This window comes from Gorilla gorilla, chromosome 5 (genome assembly GCF_029281585.2).
Source record: "Gorilla gorilla gorilla isolate KB3781 chromosome 5, NHGRI_mGorGor1-v2.1_pri, whole genome shotgun sequence".
Classification (NCBI taxonomy): domain Eukaryota; kingdom Metazoa; phylum Chordata; class Mammalia; order Primates; family Hominidae; genus Gorilla; species Gorilla gorilla.
Window position 1 is genome coordinate 131,356,065 of NC_073229.2, and position 18,980 is coordinate 131,375,044.

The 18,980-nt window shown below is 42.1% G+C and overlaps 1 protein-coding gene across 3 annotated transcripts in view; it reads right to left on the minus strand.

Moving 5' to 3' along the window:
- The window catches only part of PDSS2 (decaprenyl diphosphate synthase subunit 2), a 308,385-nt gene that overhangs the window by 21,593 nt on the left and 267,812 nt on the right, over window positions 1–18,980 (minus strand). The window contains exon 8 of one of the 3 annotated variants that reach the window (XM_055390714.2): window positions 526–894. The exons of the other annotated variants lie outside the window; for them this stretch is intronic. Coding sequence (XP_055246689.1) covers window positions 892–894 — 3 coding nt within the window. The 3' untranslated portion in view covers window positions 526–891. Of the gene's footprint in view, window positions 1–525; window positions 895–18,980 lie in introns of those variants that run through there. 3 annotated transcript variants of the gene reach the window in all.

The following is an 18,980-nucleotide window of genomic DNA, read 5'->3' on the forward strand; positions in this document are numbered from 1 at the left end:
AAGAAGGATTTGGAAACATGTCACCTAGGGAATGTTTAACCTGGAGGAAGGGAGGATATAAAAGCCATCTTCAAATATCTAAAGTAATTAAATGGAAGAAGGAACAGTCCTGTTCTATGTGCTTCAGGGGACAGAACAAACAGCAACAAGGTAAAGTTTCTGGGAAGAAGATTCCACTTATAAATAAGAAAAGAACCTTCAAATGACTAGAGTTGTCTAACAACAGAATGATTATTTTTGACAAGCTGTGGGGTCCCTATTATTGGAAGCCTTCAGTGACTGGATGACCACATGTAGGAGAAAATATGACTGAAACTCTTCGCCAGTGTGAAAGATGGGACGATGCTGCCTCTAAAGGTCTACCCAAGCCCAAGATTCTAGCTGATAGTGCTTAACTGAAAGGTCTTGACAGCTTCTGAGTGGCAAGACTTGGTACAAAAGGAAAAGCTACAGTTTTCTAATACAATACACTGTGAAATGCATTGCAAACAACATAAAAGCATTCCTTTTTACTCAGAGTTAGAAATTATTTGCAACAGTCTATAGGAAAAAAAATTCACCGATCTTAATTAAACATCTTAATCTGACAAAACTAGAAAGAGACAAAGAGAATTTTAAATAGATTTCTCAATCATATGAGGTTCACATGCAAAAATACAGTAAGAATAGTAGTGTTTCCCAATATTAGAAAAGCAATAATAATAACAGCAATGACAATAAAGACGATCTCATATATAGTACTTACTGTGTGCCCAGCACTGTTCTAAGATCTCTCTCTTGGCCAGGTGTGGTGGTTCATGCCAGGAATCCCAGCACTTTGGGAGGCCAAGGCGGGTGGATCATGACGTCAGGAGTTCGAGACCAGCCTGGCCAACATGATGAAACCTGTTTCTACTAAAAATACAAAAATTAGCCAGGCATGCTGGCACACGCCTGTAATCCCAGCTACTCGGGAGGCTGAGGCAGGAGAATTGCTTGAACCTGGGAGGTGGAGGTTGCAGTGAGCTGAGATGGTGCCATTGCACTCCAGCCTGGGCGACAGAGTGAGACTCCATCTCAGGAAAAAAAAAAAAAAAAAAAGATCTCTCTCTCTCTCGCTCTATCTGTATCTATACCTATATCTATCTTCTACCCTCACAACAGCACTACGAGGTAGATGCTACTATTATTTTCATTTTACAAAGGAACAAATTTAGGTAAGAGCAAGTTGTCCAAAGTGACACAGAAGATAAGTGCTGGAGTCAAGATTCAAAGAGTTCTTGTTCTTAACCAATATGCTATAGTCCCTTTCTTTCACTCTTAAACAAACTAGAAAGCATTACAATTTCATTTGAGAACATAACACATACCTATATCGCTAATGTCCTTTGCATGCCTATGTACAAGGACAGATTTTTTAAAAGATACATATCACAGATTAGAAAAAAAATACCTCAAGTCAAATAGCTTATGATAAAGCCATATTTATAGAGATTGCAGAAAATTGAAGCCATTATTTAATTATGTACCTCTACTGCAACACATATATATTTTCCACCAACCTAAAAATGCCATATGGTTGTAGAACAAATGTCAGTAGAAACTGGAGGTAGAAATTTTCCACATTTTCTGCTAAGAAAAAGGTCATGCATATCTCAATTGATTAAGTATATTCTTCTGGTCATACTTTTTTGTTGTTGTTGTTAAACCTAAAGGCACTGAGCAAGACAGGTATTATCTCATCTGCCACTGAGTCACAAAACAAAACTAGTATATTTTTACTTAAATCCTTAACTAACCAAAACTTATTTTTATTAAAATTATCAACCAAAGGCACTGACTGCAGTAGTGGTATTTGTGGTTTCATGCAGTGACAGTACCAAATATTGCCCCAGGTTATTTTCACTGCTTTTATTTATTTATTTATTTTATTTATTTATTTATTGAGATAGAGTCTCATTCTGTCTCCCAGGCTGGAGTGCAATGGCACAATCTCAGCTCACTGCAAACTCCACCTCTCGGGTTCAAGTGATTCTTCTGCCTCAGCCTCCCCAGTAGCTGGGATTATAGGTAAGCGCCACCACACTCAGCTAATTTTTGTATTTTTAGTAGAGACGGGGTTTCACCATGTTGGCCAGGCTGATCTCAAACTCCCGACCTCAGGTGATCCGCCAGCCTCAGTCTTCCAAAGTACTGGGATTAGAGGTTGAGCTCCCACACCCGGCCAAAACATGTCTATTTTTGAAAAATGAATTCCCAAATCATACTGACTATTTAAAATGTATTCTATTCCCCCTCAACACACACACACACACAAATATAAAAGCATGTTTAGTATGGTTTTTCTTGCCCTGTCCTCCACGTTTATCAATTTTACTATTTTCTAATTTAAAACTATATGGCTATTATGCTTAGTCTGGGTGGTGTGCAGCCTCCTGTTGGGAGTGAGACTTCAGAACTTATTTCAAGGCTCAACCTCTCTGCTAAGTACGTTTGTGAGTTCACGCTGTGGCCTGCCATCCACAAAGAGCTGAACACAACGCAACAGCTCATTTCGTACAAATTATCATAACTGAACAGATATAACCATACTACTGTATATGTATAAATACTCCTAAACCATATGGTAGGGATACATTTATATGATATAAAATATATCTACATCATATAAACATGTTTATATGGTTTAGAGGTATTTATATATAGTTTAAATAATTTTACTGGTACACTTAAAATTGACCTAATTGTTGACAGAATGGCAGAGAAGAACTGAGACAAAGTAGTGCTTGCTATGTCAAGGAGTGAAGGTCAATTTGGATGACAGAGTGAGACCCTGTCTCAAAAAAAAACCAAAAAAACCTGCATTTCAGGGTATGAGCAGACATGCCTGCTCTCAAAATGTAATTAAATGAGACAAAATGGACGATGTAATTCTTTTTTTTTTTTTCTATTTTCTTTACATGTATCTGCTGAAACATGTAATGTAATTCTTTTTTTTTTTTTTTTTTGGGAGACAGGGTCTCACTCTCGCTCAGGCTGGAGTGCAGTGTTGCAATCTTGGCTCACTGCAACCTCTGCCTCTCGGATTCAAGTGATTCTTGTGCCTCAGCCTCCCAAGTAGCTGAGATTACAGGCATGTGCCACTGTGCCTGGCTAATTTTTGTATTTTTAGTAGAGACGGGGTTTTGCCATGTTGGTCAGGCTGGTCTCAAACTCAAACTCTTGATCTCAGGTGATCCGCCCGCCTTGGCTTCCCAAATTGCTGGGATTACAGGCGTGAGCCACCATGCGCAGCCTGTAATTCTTAATTTATAAACTTGCATCAACATTTGATAGATTTGGCATTTGAGGTTAGTAATATGGAATTATATTACATTTAGGATTAATTTCACAGGAAAAGCAATCACTGCCTCTTGGTTGTCATGTCTTCCAAAGGAATATTTGGTGATTTATAAATAATCATGGATTTATCCATATTCTGATTCAAAGTTAATTTTTAATTTTAGTATCATATTCCAAAGAGAAACTTAATTCTACACATTGAAATTCAAAAAGCAAAACTGGGACTGTAAAGCTTTTTAGCAAACTCTGTAATAGAAATTCAACAAGCAAAACATGTCATAGGCTGTAGACTGCAGCAATGAGCCACTCTTGCCTGTAGCTTTTTTAGGAGTGAATCAATAAATAGTAAGCTCTGTAATCTCATGACAAATACTAAGCTGGTTATTTAATTAAAAAGAATACTGTGGGATGAGAGCATTCACATCATGTAGGAATCAAATAGTCCTGGGGGTATTTGAGGAATATATAAACTATGTAAGAGTGAGTTTCGGTTTCTGTTATTTTACTTGACTCCCTATCTTACTTATACATTTCTTATATCCTTCTCATGTTCCAATTTTCATGTGCTTTAGTACTTGGATGCTGATACCTAGGGACCACTTGCCCCAAACTACCACTATCATCATCCATGTGATCCTAGATTCCTAGCATCCTAAAATACATCCTGATATAAGATGAGTTTAAAACACATTTATAATTTCACAAGAAAGCACCTCAAACGACAGAGAAATTCTATCTACATTTATTAATGAAATAAATGTAGGCTTCAGCCACGTCTTCTAGGTAGGTTACATCAGTGTGGGGGCCAATGTATGAGGTGAAGAATGTATATTTACTCTGTGCCATGTAAGTGTAATCATATCTGCAAGATTAACAGCTCTTCCAAATGTAGGAGGTCTCTACGCTATGGTGTTATGGAAGGTGTATTTGTTAACTTAGATTGTGCCTCTTTCAAGAGAATGATGATCAGAGTTTGTTTTAAATGGTTATTATCTATAAAACTTTCTTTTCAAAAGTGAAGCATGCTTATCAGCTTAAAGTCACAATAATTATTACACTGGTTCAGCAAACATAAATCCTAGCACAGTCATTTATTAGACAATCACATTTCTGAGACCAGAACTGTGTTAGATTATAGACTAATACACACCGTTTCCTGGATGCTTGCAAGATCAGAGCCTGAATACAACAACAACTTTTTGTAGTATGTCTAAAGCACCTTGAGAAGCAGTATGGTGGTAAAGAATACACACTGCTGCTGGGCCAAGTGGCTCACATCTGTAATCCCAGCACTTTGGGAGGCTGAGGTGGGCGGATCACTTGAGGACAGGAGTTCGAGGCCAGCCTGGCCAACATAGTGAAACTCTGTCTCTTAAAAAAAACAAATAACAAAAGGGAATACACATTGTGAAATCAGCAGACCTGAGTAGAATCTTGACCCTGTGAGATAATTGTGTGAACACTGTTAGGTTATTTGAGCTCTTCTCTATAAAAAGAGGGGATTCACAGAATTTGATAGAACCATTTGATTAAGGTGTTTACTGTGTGTCTTAAATAGTGTACGCTGCAAAGCACCCATACAGTGGCATGCATCTTAAAGAAAGTACAGCACATAGAAAGGTCTACCCATTTTTCTGACAGCTGCACACAAATCTTAGGAATCAATTAAAGATGCAGGTTAGCATAATCTTCTTAGATCCAGGATAGGGAGATCTTCCACAGGGGGCACCATTGCGCTACACACTAATCAATCTTCAGAGGTACAGCTTTGGTTTTATTATGATTTAGTTAAGATCCTTCTTCTTCTTTTTTTTTTTTTTAGATGGAGTTTCACATTGTTGCCCAGGCTGGAGTGCAGTGGTGTGATCTCAGCTCACTGCTGCCTCTGCCTCCCGGGTTCAAGCGATTGTCCTGCCTCTGCCTCCTGAATAGCTGGGATTATAGGTGCCCGCCATTACACCTAGCTAATTATTGTATTTTTAGTAGAGACGGGGTTTCACCATGTTGGTCAGGCTGGTCTCGAACTCCTGGCCTCGTGATTCGCCCGCCTCGGCCTTCTTACAGGAGTGAGCCACAGCATCCGGCCTTAGTTAAGATCTTTCATCAAGCCAGAATGTCAAGGACTCGGGGGAAAAGGACAGAATCTACTCACCTACAATCTTTAGTAACATTTCACACTTCACTGAGCTATGCTGCAGGTCCCATGATCTCTACTGTTACCTAAGTAATTCTGTTTGAAAACTGAGGGACATAGCCACCTTGTTATTTCAGGAAAGATGGTTAAGTACATTATCAGGGATCAATACTCTGATGTGGTAAGTGGGGAGGCTGAGTAGTGCTTGGAGACGCTGCATAGGAAATATGAAGGAATGGCTTCAGATGTACCAACTGAATCAACTACAGCTTTCTGATGGCTCAAACAGCTTCAAATCACAAAAATTCTTAATTCAACACAAAATCCGACAGCAGGATTAGTGTATGACTGTGGAAATATGAATCTAGGTAACGATGTCTTCTAACTTACTAAAACTATGTTCAGTATCTATACAGAGGTGCTTCTCTTTTCTTTTCACTCAAAAACCATAATTTTGGGAAACCCATGCCTCTCCACTATATTTTATGCAAGGAAAGAGATAGTATTCCCTTCAGATCCACTTTAAAACAGTTTTAATGGACTAAACAGGCTTTTCTATAGGGACAGAGGGCTCTATCTTCGACATAAAGACATACAGGCTCTCCCGGTGCACAGGTGGCTTCTGACACCACAAACTGGGAGCAATAATTGAATCCAGCTATCCCACAGTGCAGAGCATCCACCCGCAGAGCCAGCCTGAAGGGCATTTCTAGTTAGCTTTCCAGATAAGACTCAAAAGATTACCCCAATTGAATCTCTCTGCCTCAACCCAGGGGGTGAGAGGCATTGAGGATGTAACCATTTGATTAAAAATATACTTGGGGGGATATAAGAGGAACAAAGGTGGAATTAAATATTCCTTATGAATTAGAAGAACAGAGGTTAGGCACAAACATGTGCAGTATCTTGGGTCATCATTCATTCATTCATTCGACAGTCAGTCAACAAATATTTATTGGGTACCTATCCTGCACCAGGTGCTGTAGTAGGCTTTCACGGTGCAATGGTGAGCAAACTCAAGACACCATTCCATGCTTACCGTCAAGAACTGGTCTTCATCAACGATCTAAGCCTGACTTAGCTTCCTGATAAATATTAGATATTATGTAGATATGTAATTTTTAGGGGCCAGTAGTACAAAATGGTAAATTGAAGAGTGGGAGAGACTGCCCCACTAAATATTGTTATGAGCTAAATAATGTAAACTTTTACATATATCATTTTATTCATTTACTTTTTATTTATTTATGTATTTATATTTGGAGATGGTGTCTCACTCTATCTCCCAGGCTGGAATGCAGGGGCGCAATAACTGCAACCTCCATCTCCCGGATTCAAGCGATTCTCCTGCCTCAGCCTCCTCAGTAGCTGGGATTACAGGCATGCACCACCAAGCCCAGCTAACTTTTGTATTTTTAGTAGAGGTGGGGTTTCACCATGTTGGTCAGGCTGGGCTCAAACTCCTGACCTCAGGTAATCCACCCACCTTGGCCTCCCAAAGTGCTGGAATTATAGGCATGAGCCACTGCACCCAGCCACATATAACATTTTAAACCAAGCATCAATAAACTAGGAATATAGAATCTGAAGAAAAATAAAAGAGATTTATAACTGCCTATATTAAATTAGTATCAATAGTACTTGGGGCCGGGTGCAGTGGCTCATGCCTGTAATCCCAGCATTTTGGGAGGCTGAGGCGGGTAATCACCTCCCAAAGGAGTTCAAGATCAGCCTGGCCAACATGGTGAAACCCCGTCTCTACTAAAAATACAAAATGTAGCCTGGCATGGCAGTGGGCGCCTGTAATCCCAGCTACTCGGGAGGCTGAGGTAGGAGAATTGCTTGAACCCAGGAGGCGGAGGTTGCAGTAATTTAAGATTGTGCCATTGCACTCCAGCCTTAGTGACAAGAGTGAAACTCTGTCTCAAAAAAAAAAAAAAAAAAAGAAAAAGAAAAAGAAATAAGAAAAAAAAAGAAAGAAAAAAAGAAAATTATGGATGGTCGGGCACCGTGGCTCACACCTGTAATCCCAGCACTTTGGGAGGCTGAGGCTGGTGGATCACCTGAGGTCAGGAGTTTGAGATGAGCCTGGCCAACATGGTGAAACCGCATCTCTACTAAAAATACAAAAATTAGCCATGCATGGTGGTGCACACCTGTAATCCAAGCTACTCAGGAGGCTGAGGCAGGAGAATCACTTGAACCCAGGAGGTGGAGGCTGCAGTGAACCAAGATTGTGCCACTGCACTCCAGCCTGGGTGACAGAGCAAGACTCTGTCTCAAAAAAAAAAAAAATTATTTGGGCTAACTGAGAGGGTGGCATGTTATATGATGTCATAAAGATGCTTATCATTAAAATCATTTAATAATTTTATTCATGATCCACAAAGGAATAGAGATTATGATAATTAAATCTGCTGATGCCACTGAGGTGTGTGGGATTGCTAACACCTCAGAGAACAAGAATCTAATTTTAAAATAACATTAAGAAATTAGAGGAACAGATAATCAAAGCAAGATGATAGTCACTGGGGACAAATACAAAATAATATACTGAAAGAGTTAAGGAGAAAAAAGACTAGCTTGATGATAGGAATGAATAATGTCGAGAGGGCAAATGTTTTGCAAAAGACCAGGGCTAATAATAAGGCACAACTCTGGTTTAAGATACTAACTATTGCATGTGTGATTATAATTTATTTATTTTATTTATGTATTTATTTATTTATTTGAGACAGAGTCTCGCTTTATTGCCTGGGCTGGAGTGCAGTGGCGCAATCTCAGCTCATTGCAACCTCTGCCTCCTGGGTTCAGGCGATTCTCTTGCCTCAGCCTCCTGAGTAGCTGGGACTACAGGTACCCGCCACCACACCAGGCTAATTTTTGTATCTGTAGTAGAGACGGGGTTTTGCCATGTTGGCCAGGCTGGTCTCGAACTCCTGACCTCAAGTGGTCTGCCCACCTTGGTTTCCCAAAGTGCTGGGATTACAGGCATAAACCACCACACCCGGCCTATAATTTATTTTTGATATAATGTTTCACATGGTACAAAAGCTTCTATGCTTTACTGTAAACAGAAACTGATCAATGATTATTTTTCCATCATTAATAATTGCAATTTGAAGGAGATATGAAATCAAAGCAGTGGTTGCAAAAACTGACAAACTAATTGTTTTGAAAAACAGATTAAAGAGAATCTACTCACTATTGCTGCAAAGAAAAACAGTTGTCTGAAATGTAATTGCCAAGAGAAAAATAACTGGTTTAATCTGGTTTTAAGGAAATGAGGAGTGGGGGATTTAAAATTTTTGGACTGGGGCTGGTCATGGTGGCTCACACCTGTAATCCCAGCACCTTGGGAGGCCAAGGTGGGAGGATTACTTGACCCCAGGAGTTTGAGACCAGCCCAGGTAATATAGTGATACCTCTTCTCTACAAAAAAATTAAAAAATTAGCTGGGTGTGGTGACATGCAACTGTAGTCTCTGCTACTTGCAAAGCTGAGGTGGGAGGATCACTTGAGCCCGGGAGGTCAATACTGCAGTGAGCCATAATCATGCCACTGCACTCCAGCCTGGGTGACGAGCAAGACTGTCTTAAAAAAAAAAAAAAAAAAAAAAAAAAAAAAAAAGTTACATAGTTGCACCCATACCATTATGGTATTTTGATATGGATTTTTTTTCTTTAAATTCTACTATAAACATCTTATCTAATTATATTACAAGTCCCTTATGGAACAAGATAGGAGAGGGCAATGCCAATGGCTCCACAATCTCCATAGTTATCACTAAAATAGAAATCCTAAATGCTAAGACATCTTTGGCCAGGTGCGGTGGCTCATGCCTGTAATCTCAGCACTTTGGGAGGTCGAAGCGGATGGATCACCTGAGGTCAGGAGTTCGAGACCAGCCTAGCCAAAATGGTGAAACCCCATCTCTACTAAAAATATAAAAAATAGCCAGGCGTGGTGGCAGGCGCCTGTAATCCCAGCTACTCTGGAGGCTGAGGCAAGTGAATCACTTGAGCTGGGCGCAGTGGCTCACGCCTGTAATCTCAGCACTTTGGGAGGCCAAGGCAGGCAGATCACGAGGTCAGGAGTTGGAGACCAACCTGGCCAACATGGTGAAACCCCGTCTCTAAAAATGCAAAAATTAGCTGGGTGCAGTGGTGCACACCTGTAGTCCCAGCTACTTGGGAGGCTGAGGCAGGAGAATTGCTTGAACCCGGGAAGCGGAGGTTGCAGTGAGCTGAGATCACGCCACTGGATTCCAGCCTGGGTAACAGAGTGAGACTCCATCTCAAAAAAAAAAAGAGAGAATCACTTGAACCTGGGAGGTGGAGGTTGCAGTGAGCCAAGATTCCGCCACTGCACTCCAGCCTGGGCAACCAGAATTAAACTCTGTCTCAAAACAAAACAAAACAAAACAAAAGCAAAGAAAAAATATATCTTTGCGGGGCTAGAGAAAATGAGAGATTTAGTGCATTCAGTGATGTTGTATGGCATATTTTACCAAAAAAGAGCTAATGTAAAGTCCCAGGGTAGGAGATGCAGCATCTGCCCAAGAAAGGGGTACAGGAAAGAGAAAACACAGCAACATCTGTTTTCTAAATGTGCCAATGTGAAAAAGTCTCAGAGCCAGTTTGCTAGAGTCATGGGAAGGAACTAGCAGCAAAAATTGACTACCAAAAATAAACAAATAAACGAATAAAGGAGTCTGGCTTTGTCAGTAAAGAAAGAACAATACTATATACAAAAAATTTCTATATTCAAGGCTCAAAAAAGAAAATTCTGGACTCAATCTGCAGAAAAATGGCTGAAGCATCTATGTGTAATAAGAAGAAATGACTAAAAGGGCAAACCTTGGAAAGGAGAATCATGACATGAGAAGAAAGACTTTTTTCTTTTTGAAGGGAAGTAATGATATGTGATCATGCAAATGCAAATGTCTGTGGACATTACTGTTTGCTGGTGGGAAGAGAATTTTAATGTGTGCTCTATGCAAATGCATTTTATAATAAAACAAATGTGCAAGGACTTCTGGGGGTGAAGAGGACAGAGGAGAGCAGCAGCTGCTAAATGCTGATGTCTGAGAGGCATGGGAGGATAGAGCCAGAACGTGCCACTCTGGAACCCTGAGCAAATTCTAGCAGGGAGGATGAGTCAAAAACCCTATGCTTATAAAAAATCTCTTACATTTGACAGAGAACTGGATGGCTAATGAATTAATATCTGGAAGATCTTTTTTTTTTTACCAAGTGCTTAAGCATGAGCAATTATTTCTCTGTGCTTAGAATGATCCTCATAAGAGGACATTAAAAAAACCAGCAAAAACCTCCCTTTTCTGTGTTGAGTCATGAGACAAATGATATGAAATGCACAATAAAGCCTAGAGAAAGACCAGTGCAGAGACAGTGCACCTGTAGTCGCAGCTACTTGGGAGGTGGAGATGGGAGGATCTCTTGAGTCCAGGAGTTCGAGGCTGTAGAGTACTATTGGGCTTGTGAATAGCCACTGCACTCTAGACTGGACAACACAGTGAGACCTTATATCTAAAAAAGAAAAAAAGAAGAAGAAGGAGAAGGAGAAGAAGAAGAGAAGAAGAAAGACTAGAGATAAATATAATGCAAGCTATTACAAACTACTTAGTGTCTTTGTATCAAAATGAGCGCGAATGTCAAAGCTCATTTACGGCACAGTCCTAGGCACTGGTGAAAGAATGAACAGAAGGCAGGCTCTACAATGCTGAACAGTCTGGTTTTGACCAACTGATAGTTATTCATATCTATATATCTGAAGCAATTATTAAAAAGAAACTGGGAAAAAGTCTGTGTCTCTGTGACGGAGATATTTAAACAAGCCATTTTGAAAATGTTAAAAAATTAAAATTGTAGAAAGTCGAACCATAGGTGCCATGTTTTGCCTGAAGTGGTAAAAATACCATCTGCCTCAGTCTTTTTAGCAGCATGCTTATTTCAAGTAGCAGTAGGCTAAACTACAGGCATACGCTCAGCTCCAGCTGGGGAAAATACACAGACGTTTGTCGATGTTTTTCTAAGCAAGAGTAGTCAACATATTCATTTTCTTTTAGATATATATATTAGTTACCATGGCAAACCAAACGTGAATGTGGTCCGAGAGCCTTCTCCACCAGTCCCAACACATCTCCCAGAATTCCTACAATTCAATAGGTGGCACTCTTCCCTCTAGCACTGAGCTGAAGCGGCTCTGCCTAACCTTGAGGCCAGAAGCCTAAAGAGCTGGAACAGTCTGAGATGTGCACCTAGGGCTGCAGGACAGTCACTGGAATTAAGATCCCCACAGCATTGTGCACTGGAGCAAAAATGTTAGCTTCCTGGTCACACTTCACTTCTGGTAATTACATTCCATCTAATACAACTTCTGCAGTTTTAACTAGGTAAGATATTCCTTGTTATTCCATCTTAAAAGCTACTAAGGTAGGATTGCCTTACACAGTTAAACAGCTTCCATCTTTGCCCACTGCCCAGGTGAGTGAGTTTCAGCAATGAGTAGAGTGACTTCCAGTGCTGTGTTAACTACTTTAAGAGACAGGGAGAGATGTAATGAATTAATAGTTGTCAAGTGCTTTGATATCTTAGGATGAAAGGTACTACAGCAGTGTAAAGCATTCATATCCAGGCTCTACCACAACAGGAACTCAATTAAAAAGTAATTCAATTTCTAGCTGAGTGTCTGTGTACAGACCACTATTTTGCTGAATGAGACACACATGTTGAAGGTCCAGTTGAGAATGATTTTAAAATGATCACCTCTTCCACACTCTCCCCTACTACCTCACCATCTGAAACCGACAAAATTGAGTGATGGGCCATAAAGCCACAGAGTGCAGGACCAAAATAATTATATAGGTTTTTTTTGACTCGTTATTATTTTAAGTTCTGGGATACATGTGCAGAACGTGCAGGTTTGTTACACAGGTATACATGTGCCATGGTGGTTTGTGCACTTATTGACCCGCTCTCTAAGTTCCCTCCTTTCGCGCCCCCCTACCCCCCAACAGGCCCTGGTGTGTGTTGTTCCCCTCCCTGTGTCCATGTGTTCTCATTGTTCAACTCCCACTTATGAGTGAGAACATGCGGTGTTTGGTTTTCTGTTCCTGTGTTAGTTTGCTGAGAATGATGGCTTCTAGCTTCATCCGTATCCCTGCAAAGGACATGATCTCATTCCTTTTTATGGCTGCACACTTTCTTGATATCTGACTTTTCAGACAAAATTTGGCTTTTGAGTTTACAAATACCTATCACTTGGAAATAAAGAAATTTCCAGCAATAAATGAATTTCACAATAGTCTCCTGAAATGGCTGCTGAGTTTTTCAAATACTATTTTACAAATAACTCCTACCAGGGGAACCCTAAGCCACTAAGCGTGATGCCTATATTAGCCTGAACATCATGACCACAAAAAGCAGAGCACACAAAGCAGGGAGGAGTAGACTTTAGGTCATGAGATGCATTGCCAAGAGTCCATAACATACTGCATAAGGCATAATACTGCAGACATCTCCCCAAGACTTAGTAGAGAAAGATATAATCTTTCTTCTCTATGTTACTTGGGTTTAAGTCTGCGTAAGGATGACAGGTCTGGATTAACTACCTAAATCAAGTTATGTCTTTAAATATCAGAATAGCACTACATATTCAAGGGGGGGGGGTGGGTTTCTATTTACTGGCATGAGAAATACTATTACTGGGCACTTGAAAAGACAACCTTAGGCAACTTTGGGATGGAATGTATTACACAGTCAATATACTCTTAAGGCCGGGTGTGGTGGCTCACGCCTGTAATTCCAACAGTTTGGGAGGCCGAGGTGGGCAGATCACCTGAGGTCAGGAGTTTGAGACCAGCCTGACCAACATGGAGAAACCCCATCTCTACTAAAAATACAAAAATTAGCTGGGTGTGGTGGCGCATGCCTATAATCCCAGCTACTCAGGAGGCTGAGGTAGGAGATTGCTTGAACCCAGGAGGCGGAGGTTGCAGTGAGCTGAGATTGTGCCATTGCACTCCAGCCTGGGCAACAAGAGTGAAACTACATCTCAAAAAAAAAAAAAAAAAACCTCTTAAAATGATTAATTTGAGTCTACGGTCCTCGATCCCAGACCTCTCCTAACCTCCTGTACGTCTCCTAACATAACACGAGTGTAATACTCATGCACACATGTTTGTCAAGCACTCCTATGTAAGCCTGTGCTAGGGAGGGTGATGCAACCATGAGCAAGGCCACCAAAGCACCTGGCTTTAGATCTTTTACATGCTAGTGGAAGAAGAAATAAACATGCACTTAAATACAAAATGATAATTTTATGTTATGATAAATGTTAAGGAGAAAAAAACAGAGCAAAGGTGGAGTGGCTATTTTAGATAGGGAAGCTGGAGTCAAGGGAGCTTGTGATGGCAAACCCTGGCAGTTGTGTTCATGCTGGTTGTCTTGGCACTAGCATAGTGCCTCAAATATACTAACATCAAATAAAGGCTGGGTGAGGTAGCTCATGCCTGGAATCCCAGCACTCTGGGAGGCTGAGACGGGCAGATCGCTTTGAGTTCAGGAGTTCGAGACCAGCCTGAGCAATGTGGTAAAACCCCGTCTCTACAAAAAATACAAAAATTAGCTGGGCATTGGTGGCTTGCACCTGTAGTTCCAGCTACTTGGGAGGCTGAGGCTGGAGAATCACTTGACCCCAGGAAGCGGAAGTTTCAGTGAGCTAAGGTTGTGCCACTGCACTCCAATTTGGGTGACACAGTGAGACCCTGTCTCAAAAAAAAAAAAAATTAAATTTAAAAATAAATAAATGTCGGTTGGGTGAATGAGTGTGTCTGGACCTCAGGATAAGAATGTCTCCTCCCAGATTTAGAATGGGCCTAGGGAATAGAACAGCACTACTCTAAACTGCTCATTCTGCACTGAGGAAACTAAGAAAAGACCAAAGAGATTAAGTGAACAATTTGGTTTGGATGTTTTATCCCCTCCAAATCTCATGTTGAAAAGTGACCTCCATTGTTGGAGGTGGGCCTAGCGGGAGGTGTTTGGGTCAGGGGGTCTGATCCCTCATGAATGGCTTAGCGCCATGCCCTTGGTGACGAGTGAGTTCTCACTCAGTGAGTTCATGCATGATCTGGTTGTTTAGAAGTGTGTGGCACCTCCCCTCTCTTGCCATGTGACATGCCCAATACCCTTTGCCATGTGCCATGATTCTAAGCTCACCAGAAGCCTCACCAGAAGTAGAAGTCAGCACTATGCTTCTCATATACCTGCAGAACCATAAGCCAATTAAACCTCTTTTCTTTTTCATTTTTTTTGAGACAGGGTCTCACTCTTACTCCCGTTGCCCAGGCTGGTGTACAGTGGCGTGATCACAACTCACTGCAGCCTCAACTTCCTGGGGTCAGGTGATCCTCTACCTCAGGCTCCTGAGTAGCCAGGACTATAGGTGTGCACCACCATACCTAGCTATTTTTTAATATTTTTAGCAGGGAGTGCAGTGACACAATCTCAGCTGACTGCAACCTCTGCCTCTCAGGCTCAAGCAATCCTCCCACCTCAGCCTCCTGAGTAGCTGGGACTATGAGTGTGCACCAACATATCTGGCTAATTTTTGTATTTTTTTTAGAGACAGGATTTTGCCATATTACCCAGGCTGGTCTCGAACCCCTGAGCTCAAGTGCTCCTGCCTTGGCTTCCCAAAGTGTTGGCCACTATACCCAGACATATATTTTTTTTCTTTTTCTTTTTTTAGACAGAGTCTTGCTCTGTTGTCCAGGCTGGAATGCAAAGACATGACCTTGGCTCACTGCAACCTGTGCCACTGGGGTTCAAGCAATTCTCCTGCCTCAGCCTCCCGAGTAGCTAGGATTACAGGCACGTGCTACCACACCCGGCTAATTTTTGTGTTTTTAGTAGGGACGGGGTTTCACCATGTTGACCAGGCTGGTCTCAAACTCCTAACCTCAGGTGGTCCACCCCCATGGCCTCCCAAAGTGCTGCGATTACAGGTGTGAGCCACTGTGCCCGGCCCCAGCCAGGTATTTTTTTATTGCACTGCAGGAACAGACTAACACAGTGACTGTTACCAGATTTTGCAGTGAGTTGGTGGCAGAGCCATTGCTTGGTCCAGGGGTGCTCTTATTTGTGCACCATATTTTTCTCTTTGCCATTTACCAGTGGAAATCTCTTCCATTGTCAAGTGCTTCTGTGATAAGAAACCCTAGAGGCATTCTTTGAGTCATAAAAAAAGCATCACCAGTCTGGGTAACAGCGAGATCTCGTTCCTTAAAATTAAATAAATAAATAAATAAATAAAAAATAGCCGGGTGTGGTGACACATATCTGTAGTCCTAGTTACCTGGGAGTCTGAGGCAAGAGGATCATTTGAGCCCAGGAGTGGGAGGCTGCAGTAAGCTATGATTGTGACACTGCACTCCAGCCTGAGTGACAGAGTGAGACCCTATCTCTAAAAAAAAAAAAACAAAAATAACCAAAATAAGCATCAATGTTCAATTGTCACTCTTTTCCCTTACCTTTTTATTCATATGTTAGCTTTCTGTCACTACCACAGTAAAAATCCCAGTCTTTATCTTCAAACTAGTTTACTACAACCTTCCTAAGCAATCTTCTTAACCCTGTTGATATCCGCAAACTGTGTCAAACGCTTTCCTTTCCTCTCTGCCTTGAGAACCAATGCCCTATCCCCCGATTTTCTCCTGCAGCAGGTTGCTTCTCCCCAACTTACTGCGTGTGTTTTCTATTTTCTTACTCATGGCCTCTGTTCACTCGCTTACTTGCTCATTCACTCGTCACTTACTAAGTGTCAAGTACTGTGTTGGGTACCAGATATACTAAGAGAAAAAAGAAACTGTCTCTGCCCTCCAAGAGCTCACAGTCTAGGATCAGTCTCATAAATGGATCATTATAATATAACAGAGTAAGAGCAGTGACTGAGAAATGCACAGTGTATTGAGGAACTGAGGAAAGCACCTAATCCAGCCTGGGAAACCACAGAGGATTTGCTATAGGAGACAATCCCAAATTAAGCTTCATAGGATGAGCAGAGGGAGCCAGATAAAGACGGCAGGACATTCTAAGCAGAGGGGACAGCATGAGTGAAGGCGCAGAGAACAGAAGCAGTATGCTTTATGAAACTTGGTGCTGCTGCAGGACCTTGGGAGATGAAGCTGGAGGGTCTCTTTAGGGGAGAGATCACACAGCCCTGTATATGCCAACCCAGCAAGCTCCGAATGTGCCGGATAGACAACACAGAGCAATGAAGGGGTTTTTTCTTTGAGACGGAGTCTTGCTCTGTCACCCAGGCTGCAGTGCAGTGGCGTGATCTCGGCTCACTGCAAGCTCCGCCTCCTGGGTTCACACCATTCTCCTGCCTCAGCCTCCTGAGTAGCTAGGACTACAGGCGCCCGCCACCACGCCCAGCTAATTTTTTGTATTTTTAGTAGAGACGGGGTTTCACCGTGTTAGCCAGGATGGTCTCGATCTCCTGACTTCATGATCTGCCCGCCTCCACCTCCCAAAGTGCTGGGATTACAGGTGTGAGCCACCGTGCCCGGCCTAGAGCAATGAAGGGTTTTAAGCTGGAGAGAGAAACGGTCAGATTGGTGGTTTAGACAGCCACTCTGGCTGGTAAAGGTCTGTGGGGACAAAAGAGAGGCAGTGGAGACTGAGCAGTAGGTTTTTCGGTGTTCAGATGAAGAGACTATGAGCACGAGGAATGGAAGAGAGATCAAGAGGAGGAGTTGGAGTCAAGAAAATGTAAGCTATAAAACTGGTATGACTTGGTCATGGAACACGAGGTGGGGAGTAGGAGCGGTTTCTCACATGATAAGTTTCTCACATGGTTGACTGGTGGGATGACAGTGCTAATCACAGGAGAGAGGATAAGAAAAAAGTCTCAGAGGTCCAGCACCAGGGACTGCAACCTTCCTAATGCAATATATGGACTTTGGGTGATAACGACGCACCAATGTAGACTCATCAATTTTTTTTTCTTTGAGACAGGGTCTTACTCTGTCACCCGGGCTGGAGTGCAGCAGCATGATCTCAGCTCACTGAAACCTCTGCTCCCAGGCTTAAGCAATCCTCCCACCTCAGCCTCCCAGGTAGCTGCAACTACAAGTGCTCATCACCACACCCAGCTAATTTTCACACTGTTTTGTACAGACAGGGTTTCGCCATATTATCCAGGCTGGTCTTGAACTTCTGGGCTCAAGTGGTCCTCCCACCTCAGCCTCTCAAAATGCTGGGATTAGAGGTATGAGCCACTGCACCTGGCCTTAGATTCATCAATTGTAACAATGTGCTTCTCTGGTGTGGGATGCTGATAGTGAGGGAGGCTGCATGTGTTTGGGGTCAGGGGCTATAGGAACTCTACTTTTCACTCACTTTTGCTGTCAACCTAAAACTGCTGTAAAAAATAAAGTCATTAAACAACAGCAACAGAAAGGCCAGAGATGTCAGAAAAGATGTTTAGTTTAGTTTAAGATGCACTGGGCTCTTATGCCTGTGGGAGACCCAAGAGGGTAAGTCCACAGCCTGTGTTTGGGTATATGATGAGGCTCAAGTACACATCTAAGACCGAGTGGCAGATATGGAAGCCCTCGGTTTAGAGGTGCTCCTATTATCTAGTTTTTCTTGAAGGAGGCAGATAAAAGGAGAGACTGTCCCAATACTCCTCATGGGAGGAAGAGAAAGGACTTGACAGCCTCTGAGACCCCAAAAGCTGCAGAGTCTGAGACCCCAGGGAAAGGCCCAGGGAAAAAGTCAAAAATCAAAGAAGAGGCAGTGAAGGAAAAAAAAAATCCTTAACTGGGGAGAAAAGACCTGAGACAGACTCCAAAAAAGCCAGAGACCAAGTTATTTGCTGCTCCTAGTAAATCTGTAAGAAAAGCTTCCCACACCCTACCACAAATGGCCCCCAAACCCCAAAAACCAAAGTATCCCCGTCAACCTAAGTTCAGTGATTCAACCGGAAGGAAACATCAGAGCTACCTGAAGAGCTTTTTAGAAACACTCAGGTCCTGACCTGCTTTGCAACCTTCTCCAAGCGGGAGACCTGGACTTACGGATTTTTTAAAACCTCCATAGGTAATTCTGACATATGTTCCTGGGTATAAGAACCAGTGGTTCAAAGTAAATCTATTTTGTAATTGTTAAAAAAAAAAAAAAAAAAAAGAGACTTTATTTTCAGCAAGGAAAGAAGAGTAAAGGTGGGGGCCATGGGTGTGCCCCACTAGGCTGCCAGGAGAGTGCGAGGTTCCAGGTCAGCTCTGGAGAGGCCCTTGAGGGTTTTGGTTGTCCCACGGCAAGCAGAGCCCTTCTGGGTCATGTTTCTCCCTCCCTGTCTTTGGAGTGCAGGTGTGCTCACATCCTGGATATTCCTGATTGTTGCATAAATCAGATGGTTGACATGTTCTTTTAGCCAAGCAGCTGTACACATGCCATACACCTGCTAAATGTTCCATTTGTCCCTGAGGGGAAAA